This window comes from Ictalurus punctatus, chromosome 2, assembly GCF_001660625.3.
Source record: "Ictalurus punctatus breed USDA103 chromosome 2, Coco_2.0, whole genome shotgun sequence".
In the NCBI taxonomy this organism is placed as follows: Eukaryota; Metazoa; Chordata; class Actinopteri; order Siluriformes; family Ictaluridae; genus Ictalurus; species Ictalurus punctatus.
This window is the reverse complement of record NC_030417.2, coordinates 23886303-23907485: the sequence shown is the minus strand read 5'-3', so window position 1 is coordinate 23907485 and position 21183 is coordinate 23886303. Positions and strand designations below refer to the sequence as shown.

At 39.9% G+C, this 21183-nt stretch overlaps 1 protein-coding gene across 6 annotated transcripts in view; it reads right to left on the bottom strand.

Annotated features, from left to right (window-relative positions):
* Positions 1-7569: 7569 nt before the first annotated feature.
* Positions 7570-21183, bottom strand: part of LOC108255868 (BAH and coiled-coil domain-containing protein 1) — a 79132-nt gene continuing 65518 nt past the window's right edge. For 4 of the 6 annotated variants that reach the window (XM_017452190.3, XM_017452199.3, XM_017452217.3 and 1 more), the window contains 13 exons: positions 20987-21160; positions 19843-20016; positions 19520-19767; positions 18103-18180; positions 17702-17831; positions 15308-15425; positions 14934-15009; positions 12969-13077; positions 12708-12824; positions 12377-12529; positions 11041-12239; positions 10663-10899; positions 7570-10544 (listed from right to left, as the gene is read on the bottom strand). In XM_017452190.3, the coding sequence (XP_017307679.1) occupies positions 10335-10544; positions 10663-10899; positions 11041-12239; positions 12377-12529; positions 12708-12824; positions 12969-13077; positions 14934-15009; positions 15308-15425; positions 17702-17831; positions 18103-18180; positions 19520-19767; positions 19843-20016; positions 20987-21160 (3023 nt within the window). In that variant the 3' untranslated portion in view covers positions 7570-10334. Of the gene's footprint in view, positions 10545-10662; positions 10900-11040; positions 12240-12376; positions 12530-12707; positions 12825-12968; positions 13078-14933; positions 15010-15307; positions 15426-17701; positions 17832-18102; positions 18181-19519; positions 19768-19842; positions 20017-20986; positions 21161-21183 lie in introns of those variants that run through there. The other 2 variants (XM_017452208.3, XM_017452241.3) reach the window with 2 other exon arrangements.

Here is a 21183-nt window from a genome sequence, read left to right as displayed (position 1 = left end):
ATGAATCCTTATTTAAGTATTTGCTTAAAGAAAAATTGCTCTCAAATTTCTCACAGAAGATAACTCACCTGCAGGTCAGTTTCCTTTAAAAAATCAGGCAGATCCCTTTGTGGCTTCTTGCTGATAATCTATACACAACCCAGTACCAGTCAAAATTCTGGACACACTATACAGTATTTTCCATTGGATGAAATATAAAGACAAATAGTGAAGTTAATGACCATGTATAAATGTATTTCTGAAGTATTTTTTACTTAAAATTAAATAGTTGCCTATTATTAAATAGTTGTGTGTATATAAACACTGATCACCTCCTACCTAATATTGTGTCCTACCACCAAAACAGCTCTGACCCGTCAAGTCATGGACTCCACAAGACCTGTGGAGGTTTTGTTGTGCTGTGGTATGTGGCAGACTTTAGCAGTAGATCCTTTAAGTCCTGTAACATCCCACATGTGCTCAATCAGACTGAGATCTGGGGAATTTGGAGGCCAAGTCAACACCTTGAGCTTTTTGTCATGTTCCTCAAACAATTCCTGACCAATTTTTGGAGTGTGGCAGTGTGGCTGTCCACATGATGTAAAACAACACAGGATTCATCGTACCAGGCCACCTTCTTCCATGGTCCAGTTCAGATGCTCACATGTTCATTGTAGATGCTTTTAGTGATGTACAGGGGTCAGCATGGGCACTTTGACTGGTCTGCAGCTACGCAGCCCCATGCACAGCAAGCTGCGATGAACTGTGTGTACTGACACTTTTCTGTTCTAGCCAGAATGAACTTTTTCAACAATTTGTGCAACAGTAGCTCTTCTGTGGGATCAGACCAACCTTCACTCCCCATGCGCATCACTGTGCCTTAGGCACCCATGACACTGTTGCCGGTTCACCGGTTGTCCTTCCTTGGACAACTTTTGGTAGGTACTAACCACTGCATACCAGGAACATCCCACAAAACCTGTCGTTTTGGAGATGCTCTGACCCAGTTATCCAGCTATCACAATTTGCACATTTTCCTGCTTCCAACACATTAACTTTGTAAACTGACTGTTCACTTGCTGCCTAATATATCCCAACCCTTGACAGGTGCCACTGTAACATGATAATCAATGTTATTCACATCACCTGTCAGTGGGTTTAATGATATGGCTGATTGGTGTATATTTACAATATACACAGTCAGGTCCAATATTTGGACATTGATCATAAGGTAAACCCACTACATTTACTCTGGAGAAGCCTTGTCTTGACTGTTGACTTTAAGCCTACCTCCTGGAGGGTGTTCTTGATCTGGCCATCTGTTGTGAATGGCTTTTTCTTCTCAAGGAAAAGAAGTCTTTTGTCATCCACCACAGTTGTTTTCCATGGTCTCCTTTTTGGTGTTCCTGAGCTCACAGGTGGTTCTTTCTTTTTAATAATGTACTAAATCATTTATTTGGCCACACCTAATGCTTTTTGCTATTTCTTTGATGGCTTGCTTCACTGGCAATCACAGCTCTTTGGGTTTCATTTTGAGAGTCAAAAGCAATAGATTCCAAATGCAAATGCCACACTTCAATCAACTTTATACCTTTTATCTGCTTAGTTGTAAGTGAAAAAATGAGGGAATAAAACAGATCTGGCCATGGAACAGCCAAGCAGCCAATTGTTCAATTACTTAAGTACAATCCTTTTTTTGAATGCTATATATTAATTACTGCAGCTACAGTGAACTGGAGAATTATTCAAATGGCATGTTTGGCCTGCATACAAGCAAAGAATTCAATGCCCACTATAAAATATGGTGGTGGCTAATTGTTATTTTGGGGCTGTTTTGGTTTTCTAGGTCTCGTGAAAATTGATGGCAGCGTGAATTCAACTAAGTACAAGGAAGTTTTAGCATAGAAACCTGGTTACTGGTCATTGCAAAACACTGGTATATGTTGCATCTCATTCTCCAGATTTGAGTATTGCTGAAAACATTTAATTGTACAAATACAATGAATATGTATTGTGATGCAAAAACCATTTTCTGGGGCAAAAATCAGCTGTTTTAAGAAAATTCTAGGGGGAAAAAACTTTAAAATCTTTGTGAATCAGAAAATATTGTGTTAAAATAAAACTGTATAGTGTCTATAAATTTTTGACCATTGTCTTGAAGGGTGCCAATAATTCTGGAGCTGATTGTATATCAAAGGCATAATGACAAGCACAGCTTATTACCAAAATGGCCTACAAGTGAAGCAGCTGTATGCTGACCTCAACTGCACAGCACAGAGCTGCTTAAGGGCACAATAGTGGCTCTCCTGCAGTCATGTGATTTGAACTCAAAAGCTTCCGGTCACTAGCACAGAATCTTAACAGGAAAAGAAGAAAGTCAGATACAGACTATGAAAAGAGATGGAGTGAGTGAATGAGAGTGAGAAAGAGAAAAAGCAAAGGGAAAGGGGAAGGGGAGGGATCGATGAATCTCTTCACAATGAGCTATTCAGTGTGTATAACTGCCTCCATTCAGCAGCAGATGTGTGTGGGTGGAGCGACCCAGCGTGACAGAGCTGCCCAATCTCCCATCACTGAATCAGGATATGGAATTCATATAGAACAGATAGGGGGGTGGAACATATTTTGGCGCATTGTATAAATCCTAAAATGCGATTAGCCCTCAAGACTGCATGGTAAAAAGGCCCTTGTGTATAGACACTTGATCCCAGTATCCATGATGCATGTGACATCATCACTTACCTCTGACAAGAGAAGTCACTTGAGTGATCCAAACAAGGCTGCATTTTTCTGACACACAGACGTCCGATGTGCTTTCCTTAATGATAAAAAGCTAAACATGAAGGGAAGTTTGTATTGCCGCTGTTTTTTCTCTCTACACACATAGGAGCCTGAGGGAGGCAGTGTGTATTGTTTGGAGATTAATAGCTGATCCCCTGTTTTCGAGTCTCTAGGGAGGCTTGGTGACCTTCTCGCTCAGGTTCCCCTTCCTCCTGACTCAGCAACAGCTGCTAGCACATGCGCACATACACACTGACACACACTGACACACACATACACTATAGGCAGTAAAACCTGGCACAAAGGGTACACAGCACGAAGTCCTTGCTTATTAAACCTATTCAGCTAATTAGTTCATGCTCAGTACTGCGCAGTACTCAGTACAGTGTATTTTAGAACAACAGGTGGGCCATTATGGAAGGCTGTGAAAGACCTTTAAGCATGTTCTCTGTTCTGTAGCAAAGTGGTCAGATACTTTGCAAAAAATAAAAATAAAAAAATAAATAAGAAGAACCAGACAACAATTCTATTTTAAGGTAGATAGAATACTCTATGATTGCTGTTTGAATTATATTAGAAAAATTATGAAAGAACCTGCCATAAAAACTGCATCAGTCTAAAGCAGTATCGTCCAGTGCAGTGATACTCCCCTACACACACACACACACACACACACACACACACACACACACACACACACACACACACACACACACACACACACAAGTTTACAGCCTTCAAGACCTGAGTAAACAGGGTCTGCACGCTACGTACACAGCGACAGAATTTAGTGGGCTTTGCTGCTTTGAGTGTCATAAACACCCACAAACTTTCAGCCAAAAAACTTTCCTCACATGTGGTACAGCCAACTTGGTTGCATCGAAGACTAGCAGCACGCAGCAGAAATCTGAGGATGATGTAGTTGATTAGCAGATTAGCTGTGCTTTAGTGCACAGAACATTAGGTTCAGCGGGCTGCTGGGACTGCTAACTCTAATTCCATATCTGGTAATTTATGTCTAAATGGCAAGGATAGAAGTTAGCCAAATGCATCCAGTTGGCTTATTTATTTCACTGAGGTGCTTTCCCAGCTGTCTTACTGATCAAGAGGAAAAGGAAAGGAAACTGACTTTGTTTTATTGCCAGTCAGTCTCTGTCCTGGCATTGTCATTCAAGGAGGAACTACAGGCTACAGCTTGAGCTCTAACAGGTGACACACTGATTATTGCAACTGAATGACAGACACAAACCCAAGTACAAGCACAGACTCATGAGATCTCTGAGTCCTATTAGCTGAGAGGGCATCCCCTATGTGACAAGTCCAGGGAGGAAAAACACACATACACCTTAATTTCCCAAGGTAACCTTTCAGCACTGAGGAGCACCTTCACTGCACCCACAATGCCCTAATGGATCTCCAGCAGCAAGACCAGAGGGAGACACACTGTGTGTGTGTGTGTGTGTGTATGTGTGTATTTCTCTGAAAAGGCTTTGCCTTTGGTTAGAGCTGGCTATCAGCCCTGCTGAAAGGCTTCAGGCTTCTCATTGTATAGCATTGTTACAGTCCAGCTCAAAGAAAGCAACAAATGAGAGGGACCTACACATTGAAGAGAACAGCTTAACATTCTTTTGACTCAATTCTGGTAACATATTAACCAGAACAAACAAACAAAAAATAACCAAACTGTCAGTATGCAGGATTAGTCAGTAATGTAAAGCAGATCATTTTCAACACCATTTAAATTCAAAATTTAAATTTAAATTCATGCATAAATTATGAAGTAATCCAGACTTCTTTGACGTCCCCCCCCTAAATATGACATATTAAAAAGTATATTTATTTTCCATGTATAGGAATAAAATGAGTTTTAAAAAATATATAAAATTATACCTGAGAAAAAAAATATCTAAAATATTTAATATTGGCCAAAATGATAGAAAATATAATTTCTGAAAGAAATATAGCAATAACATTGGCATGTACTATATTTACACAGAGAAAAACGAAAGAAAAAAGAAAAAGAAAATTAGCTTTAAAAAAAGTTATGTCTGTTTTGGAGTATTTAATTTGAGATTTTGTTCAGAAAGTTTGTTAAGTTATATGAGAGGCATGCTGCATTTGAGATCAAGAAATCATGATAATGATTTAGGAAAAATTACGTTATATTATATTCTCTTAAAAGCAGCTTTAAATTGACTTGACACAACTGTGAATACTATGCATGAGAGGCTTAAGAGGAGTGTTTATAAGGCTTTACACCTACATAAACCTGCATAAGTATTTCGGTTAAGGTTAAGGTTTAATATAACAGGCATCAGTTCCCATAAAGACTGCTTATAACAATTTTGATGTCAAATAGACAGCTTAAGTCAAGTGGCTTGATTTTTTTATTGACATATGTTTGTGCTGTGACGCTTTCTAAGCTAGTGTACATTAGAACATCATGATTTGTAGCTCAGTGCACTTCTGGAAAGTCAAATAATGGAAGAAATGTGACATGTCTAAACCAACTTCAATCCCTTTTAAAGCCAGAGAAAATATACTAAACTCTTTATGAGCAATTACAATTACAAATGAGGGTTGACTGGCCTTTAAGAAAAGTGTAATTCATATTTCTGTTATTATAAAGATTAATTCATTATTTTAATGAATACTTGTATATGTGTATATTCTCTCAAGACTTTACATTAGATCACTATTTAGAAGATATTTATGAAAACCTATGGCTATGACATGACACCATAATGACAGTGAGTTATGAATATTTTCTCTGGATTTAAATCAGTGAATTTATGATTGTTTCAGAGTGATGTTTCAACATATCACATCTTTACCATTATGTTACTTTGAAGTACACTGAGCTACATGACATTCTAATATAAGTCAGCCTGGAAAGGGTCAATACACAAACATATGTCAACAAAAATATCAAGGAATGCCCCTTGACTCAGGTATTATGTGACTTTCACATCAAAATTCACAAAGTTGAGAGTTAATAAACCTTTATAAATGTATGATTCTTTGCATTAACCACTTGTACCACTTGAGAGGTCCAGTTTTACATTTTTCACCTTTGTAACAGCATTCTTGTTAGTTTTCTCTAGTTAAAGAATACCTTATTAAAGTTACTAAATAAAACAGGAATAAAACATGGTTGGGTGTGCTAATAGAAAATAATCACCCACAGGGTGTCTTTACCCCAACAGGTGATTGTTTTTCTATAACTGCATATCTTGAAGTGTTTCATTTGTCTTATACTATACGTTATCATTGATGTTATAGGAGCTATACAATTCCCTCCCCATCCTCTCTCTCTCTCTCTCTCTCGTGGTAAATACACTCATTATCTTTTGAACAAACACTAGTGCTGTGAATGCTGATATGATGGTAATGACTGGGTAATACCAAACCGCAAAGCTCGTAATTAAACTCAGCATACATGAGAGTGGAATTTGACTGGTTATGTTACAGCAGGATTTCATTCATAACACCCACACGTAATTAGTGTTCATCCAACTATGAGTAACTAATACAGTTATCATACCCCATATAGTAGGGCTAGTAGTACACATATGTACATATGTAGTTGACCTTAGGCCTTGCACACTTCCTTTCATTTGAAACAGAGCCCTGCTTCTCTTTTGGACAACCAAGGATTCTCATAATACAGAGATGTTTATAGGAAGGATGGGATTGGGCAGGTGGTGAAACATTACTCCTATAGAGGCCCGGACAATCAGCTATCTGAGAGGTGGGATTGCAGGGGCAGTGTGAATGTTAGGAGCATGGCCTTACATTCTGTAAGCATGGTCATAATTGTACATTTCAGGTCTTACATTTACATTACATTGCATTTATTCATTTAGCAGACGCTTTTATCCAAAGCGACTTACAAATAAGGAAATACAAGCAAAGTGATATATCAAGCAGAGAACAAAAGAAGTAGTGCTACTGTACAAGATTTATAATTAAATTCTGGAAGAAGCAAAGTGTGCAGAGTAGAGGTGTAAGAGCCAGGGTAAGGTGTTTATTTTATTTTATTTTTTAAGGGTTTGTTACATACATGTTCACGGAAGAGGTGGGTCTTTAGCTGTTTTTTGAAGATAGTGACAGATTTTGCTGTCTGGATTGAGGTTGGAAGTTCATTCTTTACATCATGTTAAGATCCCAGTCTGAGTTGGTCTAAATGACTATTTGTTACACTGACATAATACCTTTATGGCTGGTTTGGGCAATTAATTTAGAGCTGTGGCTAAATCCATATGGATTACCATACTGTTCATTTGGAATTAACAATAAATCTTCCTAAATTGTCTTCCTACACTTATAGTGCATCCTAACTCCATAATCAAGCAGGGGCTAAACATTTTCTTTTTGATGTTTCATAGACTGGCCTACCTTTGACCCAATGTGGTTTATGCTTGGTGATGGAGTTAAGTGTTCAGTGCTGGACATGAAGGATGTGCTTTCTTTAACCTGGCCGTAGACACAATATGTAGCCCCTGAATCACTGAAAGGTCAGTGACCTAATTTAAGGCTCCCCAGTGGTGCTGATAAAAGTCTTCATACTCTTTTGCACCTACAACTATAAAAACTCAGGCAGGTGGAGGTGGATAATCCGGGCTGTCAAACATGACAAAGGGTAACAAAATTTTCCTTTTCACTACTTTTTATTTTTAATTGCTACCAAAGAGCTGATTTGAAAAGCTTGACTGTCAGATGGGATCTTCTATTTAAGGATAATCAATCATCCAATAAGCACACAGTTCTTTGAGCTTTAGAAAGAATTGGAGAGGTCCACACCGAGGCTGCCATCCATGGCGCCATCTTGGTTAACCAAGCATGATATTTATTCATAGTCCCTCTATAAAAAAAATCTTAATACTAAAACACATTTACAGCTTGATACTCATAAAGTGTTTTTTTTTCTGTAAAATGTTTACTCCCCAAACCAGACCTTACTTTACACATTTACAATCTTTACAACAGTTTTCAGCACAGAGAAATACAACTGACAAAAAAAGAACAACAATAAAGTATATACTTAATTTTGCTTTCATCGATGTTAAAACAAAAATTCTGTGACAGGCTGAATATTAAGTACATATATTTTACCATGTACAAATCAAAGTAGAAATGGAAAGAAAACGGTTTCATAGGATAGACGTTCCCGCGTCCTCCTGATCATTTCCTATTACCCATTAGCCTTTATTAGAAGCGCCACAATTGCTGACCATCATTCAAATGTTGAGTCAAAGTAGTATTGCACTTTTATCAATGGGCATATGACCTTTTCTTAAATTATGATAAGTGACCAATTTCTAGGCAAGACCATCTGAAAATCTCTAATATCTGTTCTTCTAAAAAGCGAGACTGACCACTATTATAGAACAGTAATCAGTTTTCTTTGCCTTTTTTTAGCAGGACAATGTAACTAATAGAACTTTGCCTTCACGATAAAAGATCAGAATTTTGTGCCATTCAGACAGGTCTTCACAAGATGTTCGTGCTAACTTATACTAAGTACATTCATATTACTCAGTCCAGTGCCCTCCTTTATCAAGACAGTAAAACAAAGGCAAACATTTAACATACAATTAGTATGGCCTATGCAGAGAGTTAATAAATAACCTATGTAAGAGTCAATTCAAGTTTAAATTATATACGTAATGTGTAACCTTACTGCCCATTTTGTAGAAAAACTAGACATCATCAAAAGTCCTCTTTTTCTTTCAGGTTATAGGTGAGAGGCGAATGAATAGACTGAATATTGAGACACATTTTTTGGTGTCCATTTGTAAAGCACGGAGGATAAGGTTAAATGGTCACTGAATGATGTCACTTCCCCTGCAGGGCCACAAAAGTTGTTAATGGGGGCCAGAAGGTGAAGGTCTAACTATAATTCAAGGCACAAACCAGCATACTAGTCCAGTGTTCTCTCTGTACAAGTACTCTCTGCCAGACCATTGCACTTTGATTTAAAGAGACTCTAAGTTCAACACAAACTAAATAAGCACTGTCACATTTTTGTTTGGTTTTGTGATGAAACAGCAACACTGACAATAAATAGGTAATAAAAAATAATAATAATCAATACTTAGAGAATACAGTGAAGGTTGCATAATAAAAACAAGATGTTTTTGGCACACAAAAAAATCTAATAAAGTATCTTGTGATTGTGTGAGCCTGTCAAACAGTCCACGCTTGCTCTCTTTTATGAACACGATTGTCCCTAAAGACAAACAACTCATCGGCTTCTCTAAGAGCTCTTGTTACGGTTGGAACAATGCCATTACTTTGTTTCAATGCCTTAGCAAAACAGTCTTCCTCAATATGCCATCAACATTGCTGATGAGTAGAAAGTTGAAGAAAAATGGTATGAAACATTGTCAGTAAAGCAAAATAGGATACAGTCATCACAACATATTAAGAAATATGTTGATTGCAGAATGATGTACAGCACTAATTAATATATTTTGCAATTTCAAGACTGCTCTGGTATTTTATACCTGCATGTTAAGTACATATTTAATAAAGTAGGGACTGCATGTTAAGTACATATTTGTAGTGCCTGTATTTTCCATTTACTTATTGTTTTTCTGATATTTTACGATATACCTCTTAGACATGTATTTCTCATTTAAATAATATCAAATGTTTACAGGGTTTCCCCCACCTTTTTTCATTTCATTTCCTTTTTTGAGTAAAAAGCACAGTGGACATGAAAATAATGGTATGAGCAGAAAAAACAAAACAGAAAAATTATTCATAAATGCCCAAAGTGCAGCCATAACAATGACTGAAACTTGTAACATCGTCTCTTTCTGTCTCAGCAGGCAATGTGCAGTGCAATGCATACATCTTCAGTTCATCTCTTCTCATAGAAAAATAAATCAATCCAAGCATCAGACAATAAACCTCATATGTACTGTACATCACCCATATAAAATAACTTTGTATATACATATAGACAACAATGACAAAACTAATAATGAAAATCAGATCACACATGCACCTGTACACTATACACCTGAATAAGAAGACAGGTAAGAGGTACTGAAGTGTATGGCTTGGTAGTAAATAACTCCTTAAATATATACATAGATAAACTTAATATACTAAATCTATTATTTATTTAAATATCCCTGGAATCATCACATGGTGTTGGGGAAAGCACACCACTCTGTTTTTTTTTCTACGCTGTAGAATTCTCACAACAGCCATCTTTCAAAACCAAAAAAAAGGCTCTGCTTTGGTGACTTTAAATAGAATGTTAGTTTTTTGAAGTTAAATTGTAATGTGTGAGATTAAACATGGATGTAATATACAGAGAAGCTGGACCACAGGCAAACTACCTGTGGTGGCAGTTCGTCTTTGGGAGACCAAGCACAGGTTGTGTGGCTGAGAGGTTGTGGACTGGTCTTCCTAGCCATGCATTTCACCACAACTCAATTCCTTTTGAACTTAAGATAATTACAGTTGTGATTCTTGCAATACCCCATCTTGACTGGTTGGTCTCTTGTCAAATCCCTACTCAGGCAAAATGCTAGATTGTCATTACCCTCAGACCAAAGCTAGCAGAGGATAGATACTCCGTCTGCAGGGAGCAGCTGGCCACTGGTAGGGTCATAGGTGCCGGCCAGGTAGTAGAGGTCCTGAAGGTTGCTTCCAGGCTTCCTGTTGCGGCTCAGATGCTCATATTCCTTACGGCTCACAACCTGGCACTTATGAGAGATTGTCTGCACGTCATTCTCATCTTCATGGCATGATTGATAGAGGGCATGCTGATGGGGAAGAAATATTTTATTTTTTACTAAATTAATGGTAGAAAATCTGCAAACATCATATCTCTTGGAGAAAACTAGGCTACTAAGTCATAGTTCAAGACCTTGTCATGTTTACCTTGCCATCATGATGTCTCTTGCCAAGATTGGTCTCTTCAGGATGGTAGAACCACTTCACCTTCACTACCATGCTGCTGCTCCAGGACTCCCAGAAGCTCTCAATGCGACCGATGAAGGGGAGGTGGGGTCGGCCAGCTGACAGGAACACTGCACAGTCTCCTACATGCACCATGTCCCTGCCACGGACTATGGACTTATAGTAGAGCTTACGAGCTTTCCCTTTTAGCCCACGTCTCTTGAGAACAAGAAATATTATTTTTGACATAACATGTTTGTATGAAAATTGTTTAAAATTGAATATAAGCTATAACTGACTGATAGGCTTTGGACAGATATAAGACAGACATAAGACATGTTTGAGCAATTCCTGCCTTACCTGGGTGGGATTCCCGGACCATCTCCACAGTTGGCTGGCTGGCATGCAGGAAGATACTTTGGGCCTGCTATGGTCAGCCAAGAGTTTTTGTCTCTTGACCAGGTCTTTAGAGGATTTGGAAGATGAACTGAGGCATTCTTTCCTTTTCAGGGGCTTGCGGGTAGCACTGTCAACATTCCCACCTTTGGCACTGGAGACAGCCATAGCTTTGGCCACAAATGAACGCTGTGGGGGTCCGGTAGGAGCTTTATGGGGATGAAGCAGGGAGTGGTGGGGGGTTAGGCAGCTCTGCAGGAGCAGTGTTGAGTTCTCATCATCCTCAGAGCTGTAGGAGGAGTCATTGTCAGAGGAGCAGACGCTGGAGCTGGAAATAGAGCCTGAACTAGAAGAGCTAGATGACCCTGAAGAAGATGAGGATACAGAGAGGTGGGAGAGGAAATGACCAGCCATCCTCATGCCACCAGAGGCTGGGACCAGAACTGACTCACTTCTTCTCCTTTCCTCTTCTTCTTCATCTTCATCATCCATGTCTGAATAAGAGCTGTGGCAGTCCCTGTGGCAACTAAGGCCCATGTCTCCATGCTTGCCTATTAGCAGGGATGGGGATGGCTTTCTCTGGATTGGAAGGAGCTCTGCCCGAGAACTGTCTCCCTTCCTTTTGTCCTTTACCAACAGGACTGGGTGAGAATAGGCTTCAGGCTTGGGTGGGGCACCTATACCTTTAGAACCAAACCCAGACCCTCCTAGCATTAGCAGAGCCTTGCTACTCTTGTTCTTGGGATTCATTACTCCCTCATGATCCAGCTTGATCAAAAATTCATTTTTCTTTCCCCGAGGCATGTCTGATTCCTCAGACTTTCTACCCTGCCCATAGGGACTGCTCCTGCCCTCTACAGGCATGCCAGCGGTCTGGCTGCAGAAAGACGAGTAGCCATTAGCAATACTACTAAAAGAATCCACCTCAAAGGACCTGCTGTTGAAGATGCATTTGGCTGATGTTGTCACAGAGACTGAAGCATGAGGAAACACTGCCTCCCTGTTCTTCAGGGTCTTCTTAGTTGCTGAACCATTAAGTTGAAACAAATTGACAGGCGCTCTCTTTCTAGGCTGAGCTATTGATGGCCAGGTAAGTGAAGATGCTGAGGTTTTGGAGACACCATCTGAGATAAACCTCTTCAGACCTGAACCTTTAGGTCTCCCTGAGAAATAATATATCAAACCATGTCTTTACTGTAGATTTAAGGATGATTGATCAAAAAATATATTTGGTGCATATTTTTTGCTGTATTTTGAAACACACTTTTGGCTACATGCATGCTTCTAAGATAAACCATACCTGGTTTTCTCATTGGCTTTTCCTTGGTTCTGGCTTCCTCTGTGCTAGTTGTTTTCTCAGATGATCTGTCAATCTGTGAGCTTCTTCCCTCTTGACATGAACCTACCATGTCTGATCGATCACTGGAGACCAGAGTAGGACTGGAATCGGCATCTACCAAAATTGAGGAAGAGCATTACAAATTTGGCACAATATTGAGATCAGATCAGTAACAAAAGATCAATCTCATTTTATACGCATTTTTTTTTGTGTATTTGGATTATATATTTGATTAAATAATGTAATGCCATGTTAACAGTTTTTGTTTGTGTAGAGAATCTAAGGGACCCACAATGAATCTGGTATCCAGGTGGAAGAAGACGAATGTTGCGGAGAGAGATCCATCCTCTGTCCCCATCATCAAACTCTACCATTACTCCACCTGGCTTACATTCATCATTAGAGCCACCTATTAAGAGCGCATGAAACATGAAAACACAAAATTCCATAACTTCAGGAAGTCCATAACATGACAAGCATGTGCATAAACATAGTATAACAAAAATGGGTAGTCCCATAATAATGCAGTTAAGAGAAATTCCAGATTTCTCACCCCTTCGCACATAGCCTGGGTAAAGACATCGCGAGCGCTCACTCCAGTAAGCGCACACTCTTGTTTCTTCAGTCAGCACTGCCTCTGTTTCAGGACGCACATCCAAAACCTGGTACGCACACAAAAACACACCGCTGCTACTCAGTGCCAGTCCAAGACAAAGAAGTGTTTGGACCCAGAGAAGAAAGTCAGATAGCAAAACAGACAGCTACAAACACAAGTACATGCACTTGCAGGCACACACCAGTCACTGTGGCAGTGCTGAAAGCAGCACTTATCTCATGCCAGCATGCCAGTCAGGCCTGAAAGCAGCGGAAGCTGTGATGTGGTAAACCCTGACTTGCTGAGTAATACTAAAGAGTCTGTGAATGGGAGGGCTGTGATTGCAGGTTGCCAGCATTTCTCCCTTTCCACAATGCAGACAGGGCTCAGCATCTGCCATTTGCCAAGGCCCTCTTTCAAGTTGCCTTAATTTAGGGTTGCTATGGTTACAGGTAATTTTTCACTGATGAGGTGTGAAACTGGATTGTGACAAGTGAGAGGGATTGAGGTTTTCCTCAATGTGTATGTGGGAGGTAGTAGATTGAAGTCAAAGGTAAAACTTTACTTGAGTCATGGAAGGATAGGGAAAGCAGAAGTGCATGTGTTATTAGATCCAGCTGCTGGGAGACTGCTGTTTACTCAGTGGAGCAGCTGCACAACAACTGTATGTGTGACTGTGAATGTGTGTGCACGGCACATGTGTCTTGAGTGGGTTTGTGTGTGAGAGCTGTGCTAGATTCAACTAAACCAAAGCAGGAGTTATGAAATATAAGTATATATGAAGAGCTATGGGAAGAGCCCAGGACAGTTATTAAATTATTTTTAAAAAAAAAAAAAAAAAAAAAAAAAAAGGCTTGTCATGCCTCAGCAATGTCACTCGTAGGGGTATCAATAAACATTTTTAAAAGAACAAACACTTTTTAGGTTACATGAATTAGATATGTAAGTAAAATGAAAGTACCATTTATACAGTGATGCTTGTATTTAACTGGTTCCTGTTCAGAGTGCAACTGTTTACATAATCATTCTGAATAGTCATGTCAGGTTTATCTATTGACACATTCCTCACAAGATTTTGACAACTCATTTGCCAGTGAGGTGTGAGCAGAATTTGATAACTATGCAAAACAATAGACAGAAATAAACGTCCCCCCTCCCCCTACCTCACAGGGACAAGGAAACACATAGTGGGAGGAAAAAAGAATGCTAGCCAAGAATACTCTGCGGTTTACAGTGTATCATTAGCGGCCATTTCATTGGTGGCTTAGATAAACAGTAATGTTAGCATAACCCCATGAGTTCAGCTCTGAACACACAAAGAAGAAGAAGAACTTGACACGTTTCTCTATCTATCATTTCAGGCCAGAGGAAGCTTAGTGAAATATATCAAATATATTGACAAAGAGGTCAGAAGCTAAAGGGGGGGGGGGGGGGGGGGGTGTTGTTACTCAAATATAGCTGAGCTGTGAGTTGTAAGTGCTGGTTCTTAGGGATGTGGTTCTAATGGAAGGGTGGCATGTTTTATAATGAGGAGGAGGCTCTAAAGAGACTGGACTGCAGCAGTTTCATAATGGTCATTACAGGAAGAGAAGAACGAAGGTGTTCATTAGGCTAATGGATATTACATTTAATGAGGAGGTGTGAGCTGAGAGAGGGCTTTCCTGGGATCTGGTGTTGGGTGAAGGGGGCGACACAAGAGAAATGGTTTCTGATGAGAGACCTTAGTGGAAGAGGATATGGCTGAGTGTGAGGCTCTGATGGAAGGGGATATTTAGTAGGATGTGGTGAAAGTAGTGGGGGGTGGTGTAAGTGGTAGCTATGGAGGAAAGGGTGTGAGTATGTGTGTGTGTGTGTGTGTGTGTAAGAGGATAGTCCTGAGAGGCTAAAGCCTAGGCTTGTGCTGCAATTTGAACAAGAACTCACTGCTTCCTGCAAGAGCTGCTCGAGGGAGTAGATTCTGGGGCGGTTTCCTCTCTCTCCATCGATAACAATGCTGTAGCTGAGAGAAACAGAGAGAGGGAGGAGGAGAGAGTACAAAGGAGTTATTTTCAGCTGTGTGTGTAATGCTTGACTTCCCGTGTCCGGCTCCACTTCTCTCACTCGCTTTCTGTGACTGACCCTCTGCTGCATGCTGCTCTTTCAAACAAGGGTGAAACCAATTTGCTCAAGTGCATATGAAATTTCCACAACTCTCTATATAGAGCATGTATATGTATATATAATGTATACCATTTGGTGCTTTCTTTTAGTGTGGATGATAAAGTGTTTCACACACAGTGTGTTTGCATTGTGCTCACATGTCAGGCAGATCTAGAGTTCTCACGCGGGCGGCGTACAGAAGCTCATCTTCTTTACTGATGAGTATTTTGAGTCCTTCAGTCAGCAGGTCTTTGGTCAGGACACAGTTTGGAGGAGCTGAGGGCAGAAGAAAAATACACAGAATCAAATAGCAATTATTATTAAAAACATAGTCATAGTGTATGCTGTATATTCTGGAGTCAGTCCAAGGACATGGTGCTACTATTACAATTATCTCAATGACACATATACATATATATATATACATATATATATATATATATATATATATATATATATATATATATATATATATATATATATATATATATATATATACACACACACACACACACACATATATATATATACATACACACATAAATGTATATAGTATCTCACAAAAGCGAGTACATCCCTCACATTTTTGTAAATATTTGATTATATCTTTTCATGTGACGACACTGAAGAAATGACACTTTGCTACAATGTAAAGTAGTGAGTGTACAGCTTGTGTAACAGTGTAAATTTGCTGTCCCCTCAAAATAACTCAACATACACCCATTAATGTCTAAACTGCTGGCAACAAAAGTGAGTACACCCCTAAGTGAAAATGTCCAAATTGGGCCCAATTAGCCATTTTCCCTCCCTGGTGTCATGTGACTTGTCAGTGTTACAAGGTCTCAGGTGTGAATGGGGAGCAGGTGTGTTAAATTTGGTGTCATCGCTCTCACACTCCCTCATACTGGTCACTGGAAGTTCAACATGGCACCTCATGGCAAAGAACTCTCTGGGGATCTGGAAAAAAGAATTGTTGCTCTACATAAAGATGGCCTAGGCTATAAGAAGATTGTAAGACCCTGACACTGAGCTGCAGCACGGTGGCCAAGACCATACAGCGGTTTAACAGGACAGGTTCCACTCAGAACAGGCCTCGCCATGGTTGACCAAAGAAGTTGAGTGCACGTGCTCAGCGTCATATCCAGAGGTTGTCTTTGGGAAATAGACGTATGAGTGCTGCCAGCATTGCTGCAGACGTTGAAGTGGTGGGGGGTCAGCCTGTCAGTGCTCAGACCATACGCTGCACACTGCATCAAATTGGTCTGCATGGCTGTCGTCCCAGAAGGAAGCCTCTTCTAAAGATGATGCACAAGAAAGCCCGCAAACAGTTTGCTGAAGACAAGCAGACTGAGGACATGGATTACTGGAACCATGTCCTGTGGTCTGATGAGACCAAGATAAACTTATTTGGTTCAGATGGTGTCAAGCGTGTGTGACAGCAACCAGGTGAGGAGTACAAAGACAAGTGTGTCTTGCCTACAGTCAAGGATGGTGGTGGGAGTGTCATGGTCTGGGGCTGCATGAGTGCTGCCGGCACTGGGGAGCTACAGTTCATTGAGGGAACCATGAATGCTAACATGTACTGTGACATACTGAAGCAGAGCATGATCAGTATGCAGTATTCCAGCATGATAACGACCCCAAACACACCTCCAAGACGACCACTGCCTTGCTAAAGAAGCTGAGGGTGAAGGTGATGGCCAAGCATGTCTCCAGACCTAAACCCTATTGAGCATCTGTGGGGCATCCTCAAATGGAAGGTGGAGGAGCACAAGTTCTCTAACATCCATCAGCTCCGTGATGTCGTCATGGAGAAGTGGAAGAGGACTCCTGTGGCAACCTGTGAAGCTCTGGTGAGCTCCATACCCAAGAGGGTTAAGGCAGTGCTGGAAAATAATGGTGGCCACACAAAATATTGTTTATTACTTTGGGCCCAATTTGGACATTTTCACTTAGGGGTGTACTCACTTTTGTTGCCAGCGGTTTAGACATTAATGGCTGTGTGTTGAGTTATTTTGAGGGGACAGCAAATTTACACTGTTATACAAGCTGTACACTCACTACTTTACATTGTAGCAAAGTGCCATTTCTTCAGTGTTGTCACATTAAAAGATGTAATCAAATATTTACAGAAATGTGATGATACTGTAAATACAAAAATTATATATATATATATATATATATATATATATATATATATATATATATAAAGAAGCAATATATATGAGAAGTCATGCAAATTACACCAGCAACTATTTAAAAAAAGATGAAAAAAAGATGAAATTTGAGGAGCATGATAGAGGCACATGACTAGCCCAATTCCAGCAAGGTGGAGGAATTTCTCAGTATAAATTGGTGAAAAAAAAATGCAATAAGGCAGCATGTTGCAACTTCTCTATTCTTTGGTTTGTGAGGGATTTCTCCCCATGGTGTAGGTGTGTACCGCCTCCTGAAGTATGCACCCTGAGCAAATCTCGCACATATGCATTTAATCAATGGAAATCCGTCTGTCAATCGCTTGGCAGAAATTTATTTTCCAGGCTGATAGTTACCTGGAGAATTTCTAGTGTTTGATGAAGAGTTCTCCTCATCCTCATCGGAGAAGCTGCTGTCTCCACCCAGCTGGAAGCCATCGTCTGCTGCAAAGCTCTCCAATAGACGACTGACTGCGCGCCCTTTAGACTACACCACACACACAAAACACACACACACAGTGAACCATACAATAAGGGGGCACAGACAATGACAAATTCACATACACATTTCTGAAATCAATACATTAAAATCACAGCAATGGCTCCCGGGTTCAATCTTTATTGTGCACACAAGCTGTGCTAGGGTTTTAGTAATAACACAGCATTACTGCTGAAAGGTATGGTTATCACAGTAAAAAAAATCTTGTTTCACCAAGCGAAACATTTGCCTTTGGAAATATGCCCTCTTGTGTATCTACCTGCCGAAATCTGGTCCTCCGTTTACAGGTGTCATCACTCTGAGGAGACTGGACCACAGCTGACCAACCACTTTTTGTCTGTAGCATTAGGGAAAGTGAAGAAAGAAACAGATACAAAAATCAGGGCCCTTAGTCACAGAAGCTAAGAAATCTTTTTGTCACAGTTATAGAGTAGTAGAAGTACATGTACATAAGTACAAAAGTGCATGTATACTAAAGATATAATAATGTATATTAATACATCATTCAGATTAAACAGATAATGCATTCTGAAAAGATACAATAGGCGTGGTGTATACCAGGACTGGAATCCCTCTGAACGCAACAAAAAGTCATGCAAGAGGGATGTTTTTATTTTCATGTGAGTTAGCAGTCACATATGTAGCTTGCAGATGAAGATGAACATGACTCACGACACAATCCAGTGCAATCCATTCATTCATCCTAACTACCTAGGAATTGTGGCTTAAATTATACTACAAGTTTGTTTATATTTTGAGAAATAGAACCAACTGATTTTGTTAAAAAAAAAAAAAAAAAGCACAGGCAGGAACAAGCGAAAATATTAATTGTATGAAAAGGATAAACATTTTTTTTAAAACATCACACACTCATCTCTAGTTAAGTCCGATCATGAAGCCAGAATCCACAGATAGTGCTGACATTTCTAGCTTTGGGGGTTATTCCAATGTTTTTTCCAGTGTTAGGCTGTGCCCACTTCAAATGTAAAACTGAATAGAGATACAGATATTTGGAGCAATAAACAGATACAGATAGTATCATTGTTTGTTGGTAGTGACAGAAAACCTGTTTGATGTCCAAGAGCAGATGTTTGCTCTAAAAAACCTTGTATACTCCTTTGATTCATAAATAAAGACAGTTTGAAGAAGCACAGCATTACCAGCCAGTAAAATTACTCAATGTGTAAAAAACTGCTTTAGAGAAAAGGTTAAAATTTTTATTTCATGCACTTATTTCACTGGGTATATTGACAGCTTGAAAAGCTAATGCATATGATGTATGCATGCATCATATATTTAGAAGGAAATCCAATTATTGACTTATTTATATACAATATCAGATTTTCTTGTACATGGGCATGTTGTACATATACATAATCACTGAAAAGCTGGAGCAAAGCATGAGGTACATATTAGGGAGGTCTCTTCGCTATACCAATGTAACTCTACACTCATGTTGCTCATGGGTTCTTTGGATGGTTAATGGTTCTGATTTTCTACAAGGACTCTTTTAGAAAAAGGCTCTACTTGGAACCTTTCTCGATAAAGAAAGCTTTATTGTTGTTCTTTAAGAGTTTCCACAGAGTCCCCATTACTGACATTTTAAAGAGTGTGTAGAAGACATGGCTCATTATTATTTAACATCATCATGAATAAACTTCCTGTTCTGTGCTCACCTTGCTAAGAACTCCACGGAGCATGGAGCTCTTCCGCGTGGCTCTCCTCAGCCTCTCGCTGGTGGTGGAGAAAGACAAGAGACCTGCAGGTTTACGATAGTGACCAGCCCACAGCTTTTCCTGCAGTCTGGGACGACCTGGTCTCCTCCTCACCTCCAAGGTCTTCGCTGCATTGTCTGGTTCTGACCTGCAGTGGGGCCTTTTCTTTACTTTCACCTCACCTTCTGTATTTGAGCGAAGCTGGGAACCTGCAGGGGTCCACTAATTAGACAAATACAAAACACAACGAATAAGTAAATAGTGTTTGTGGGTTTTGTACTCACCGTACAGTTCTTGCCGTTCTCTTTTATTCTTTGCCTTCTGATTGACTTCCAGTTTCACAACAGAGGAAGGGGAGGGGTCTTTTAGGATGGAGCTGGATAGGAGCTCCCTGAAGGGTGGCACTTTGATGGTATGGCTTGCATCGATGTTGTAACTGCCCTCAGCTTCCTCCTCTTCTGTGGGATAAACAGAAATGTTTTTGCATGCAGTTTCACTAAAACACGATCTATTGCAAAACTCATTTTCAAATAAAATATATATCATATTCTTCACATGACTCCAACCCTAATCTAGATAATATGAAGTGCAATTCAACTTAATTTGTATAGCACATTTAACAGTAGATACTGTCACAAAGCAGCACTGCAGAAATCTGGATACAGATTTAGATCCCTTATGAATGAAATATATATGTAATAAGTGTCCAGGGTCTTTATGTTTTATGATTATAGCAGCAGTTCTTAGAATGTACAAGTCTACAGTATCCAGGTAAGATTATCCACTGAAGCAACGGATTTACGAAATGTTTTTGGGAAGTGCAATTTTTTTTTACAGTATCCTTGTGGGATCCATAGCAACAGAAGGTGAATCACAGTGAGAGTGTAGTTTCAGAGAATGACAATTTTTGACGCAGGAGTCATCAACCTCTCCGCGTTAATTATGTGTAGTCTGTGCAGTATCTGTGCATGTGCATGTGTGTGTGTAGCAGTAGGTGTTAATGCCCAGTCAGCTGTTGAGTTGTCGCATGAGACGGCAGGCTGCAGCTGTGTCTGTGTGTCTGCCAGCAAGAGGCTGGAGTGAGAGGTGTCAGGTGTCCACACACCCCCAGGCACTCTTGTCATTTACAAGCCATTCATCAACACCCTCTCACTCACCTCCGTACACACAATCTCACACACTCTTGTCTTTCACTTGTCAGCATTAACAAATTAACATCCCCTCACATGGCCACTGGGGGCACACTCACTCAGAGAATTTCTTAATTATCTTTGCATTACTGAGACTTTCTTTTCTCAGTTTAGATCATAATGCTTCCATGTCTGTGCTTATCTATATACAATGATTAGATTTATTCAAATATGCTCGTACAATAAGGACATTCCTGGGGTTTTCTCAAAGGCTGATGATTAAATAGGTCAGACTCACCTTGCTCAGAGGACTCTGTATCCTCTGCGAATGTTTCCCCGTCCTCTGTCGCATCCTGTCCTCTGGCCCGAGGCTGCTGCACACAAGCTGATGCTCGATTTAAAGCCGCCTCACTCTTATTCTTACTTTTCCTCAGGCCCTTCCAGCTCTCCCGAGTGCCGCTGTCTCCACTGCCTGTACACAGAGACATAGTGAGA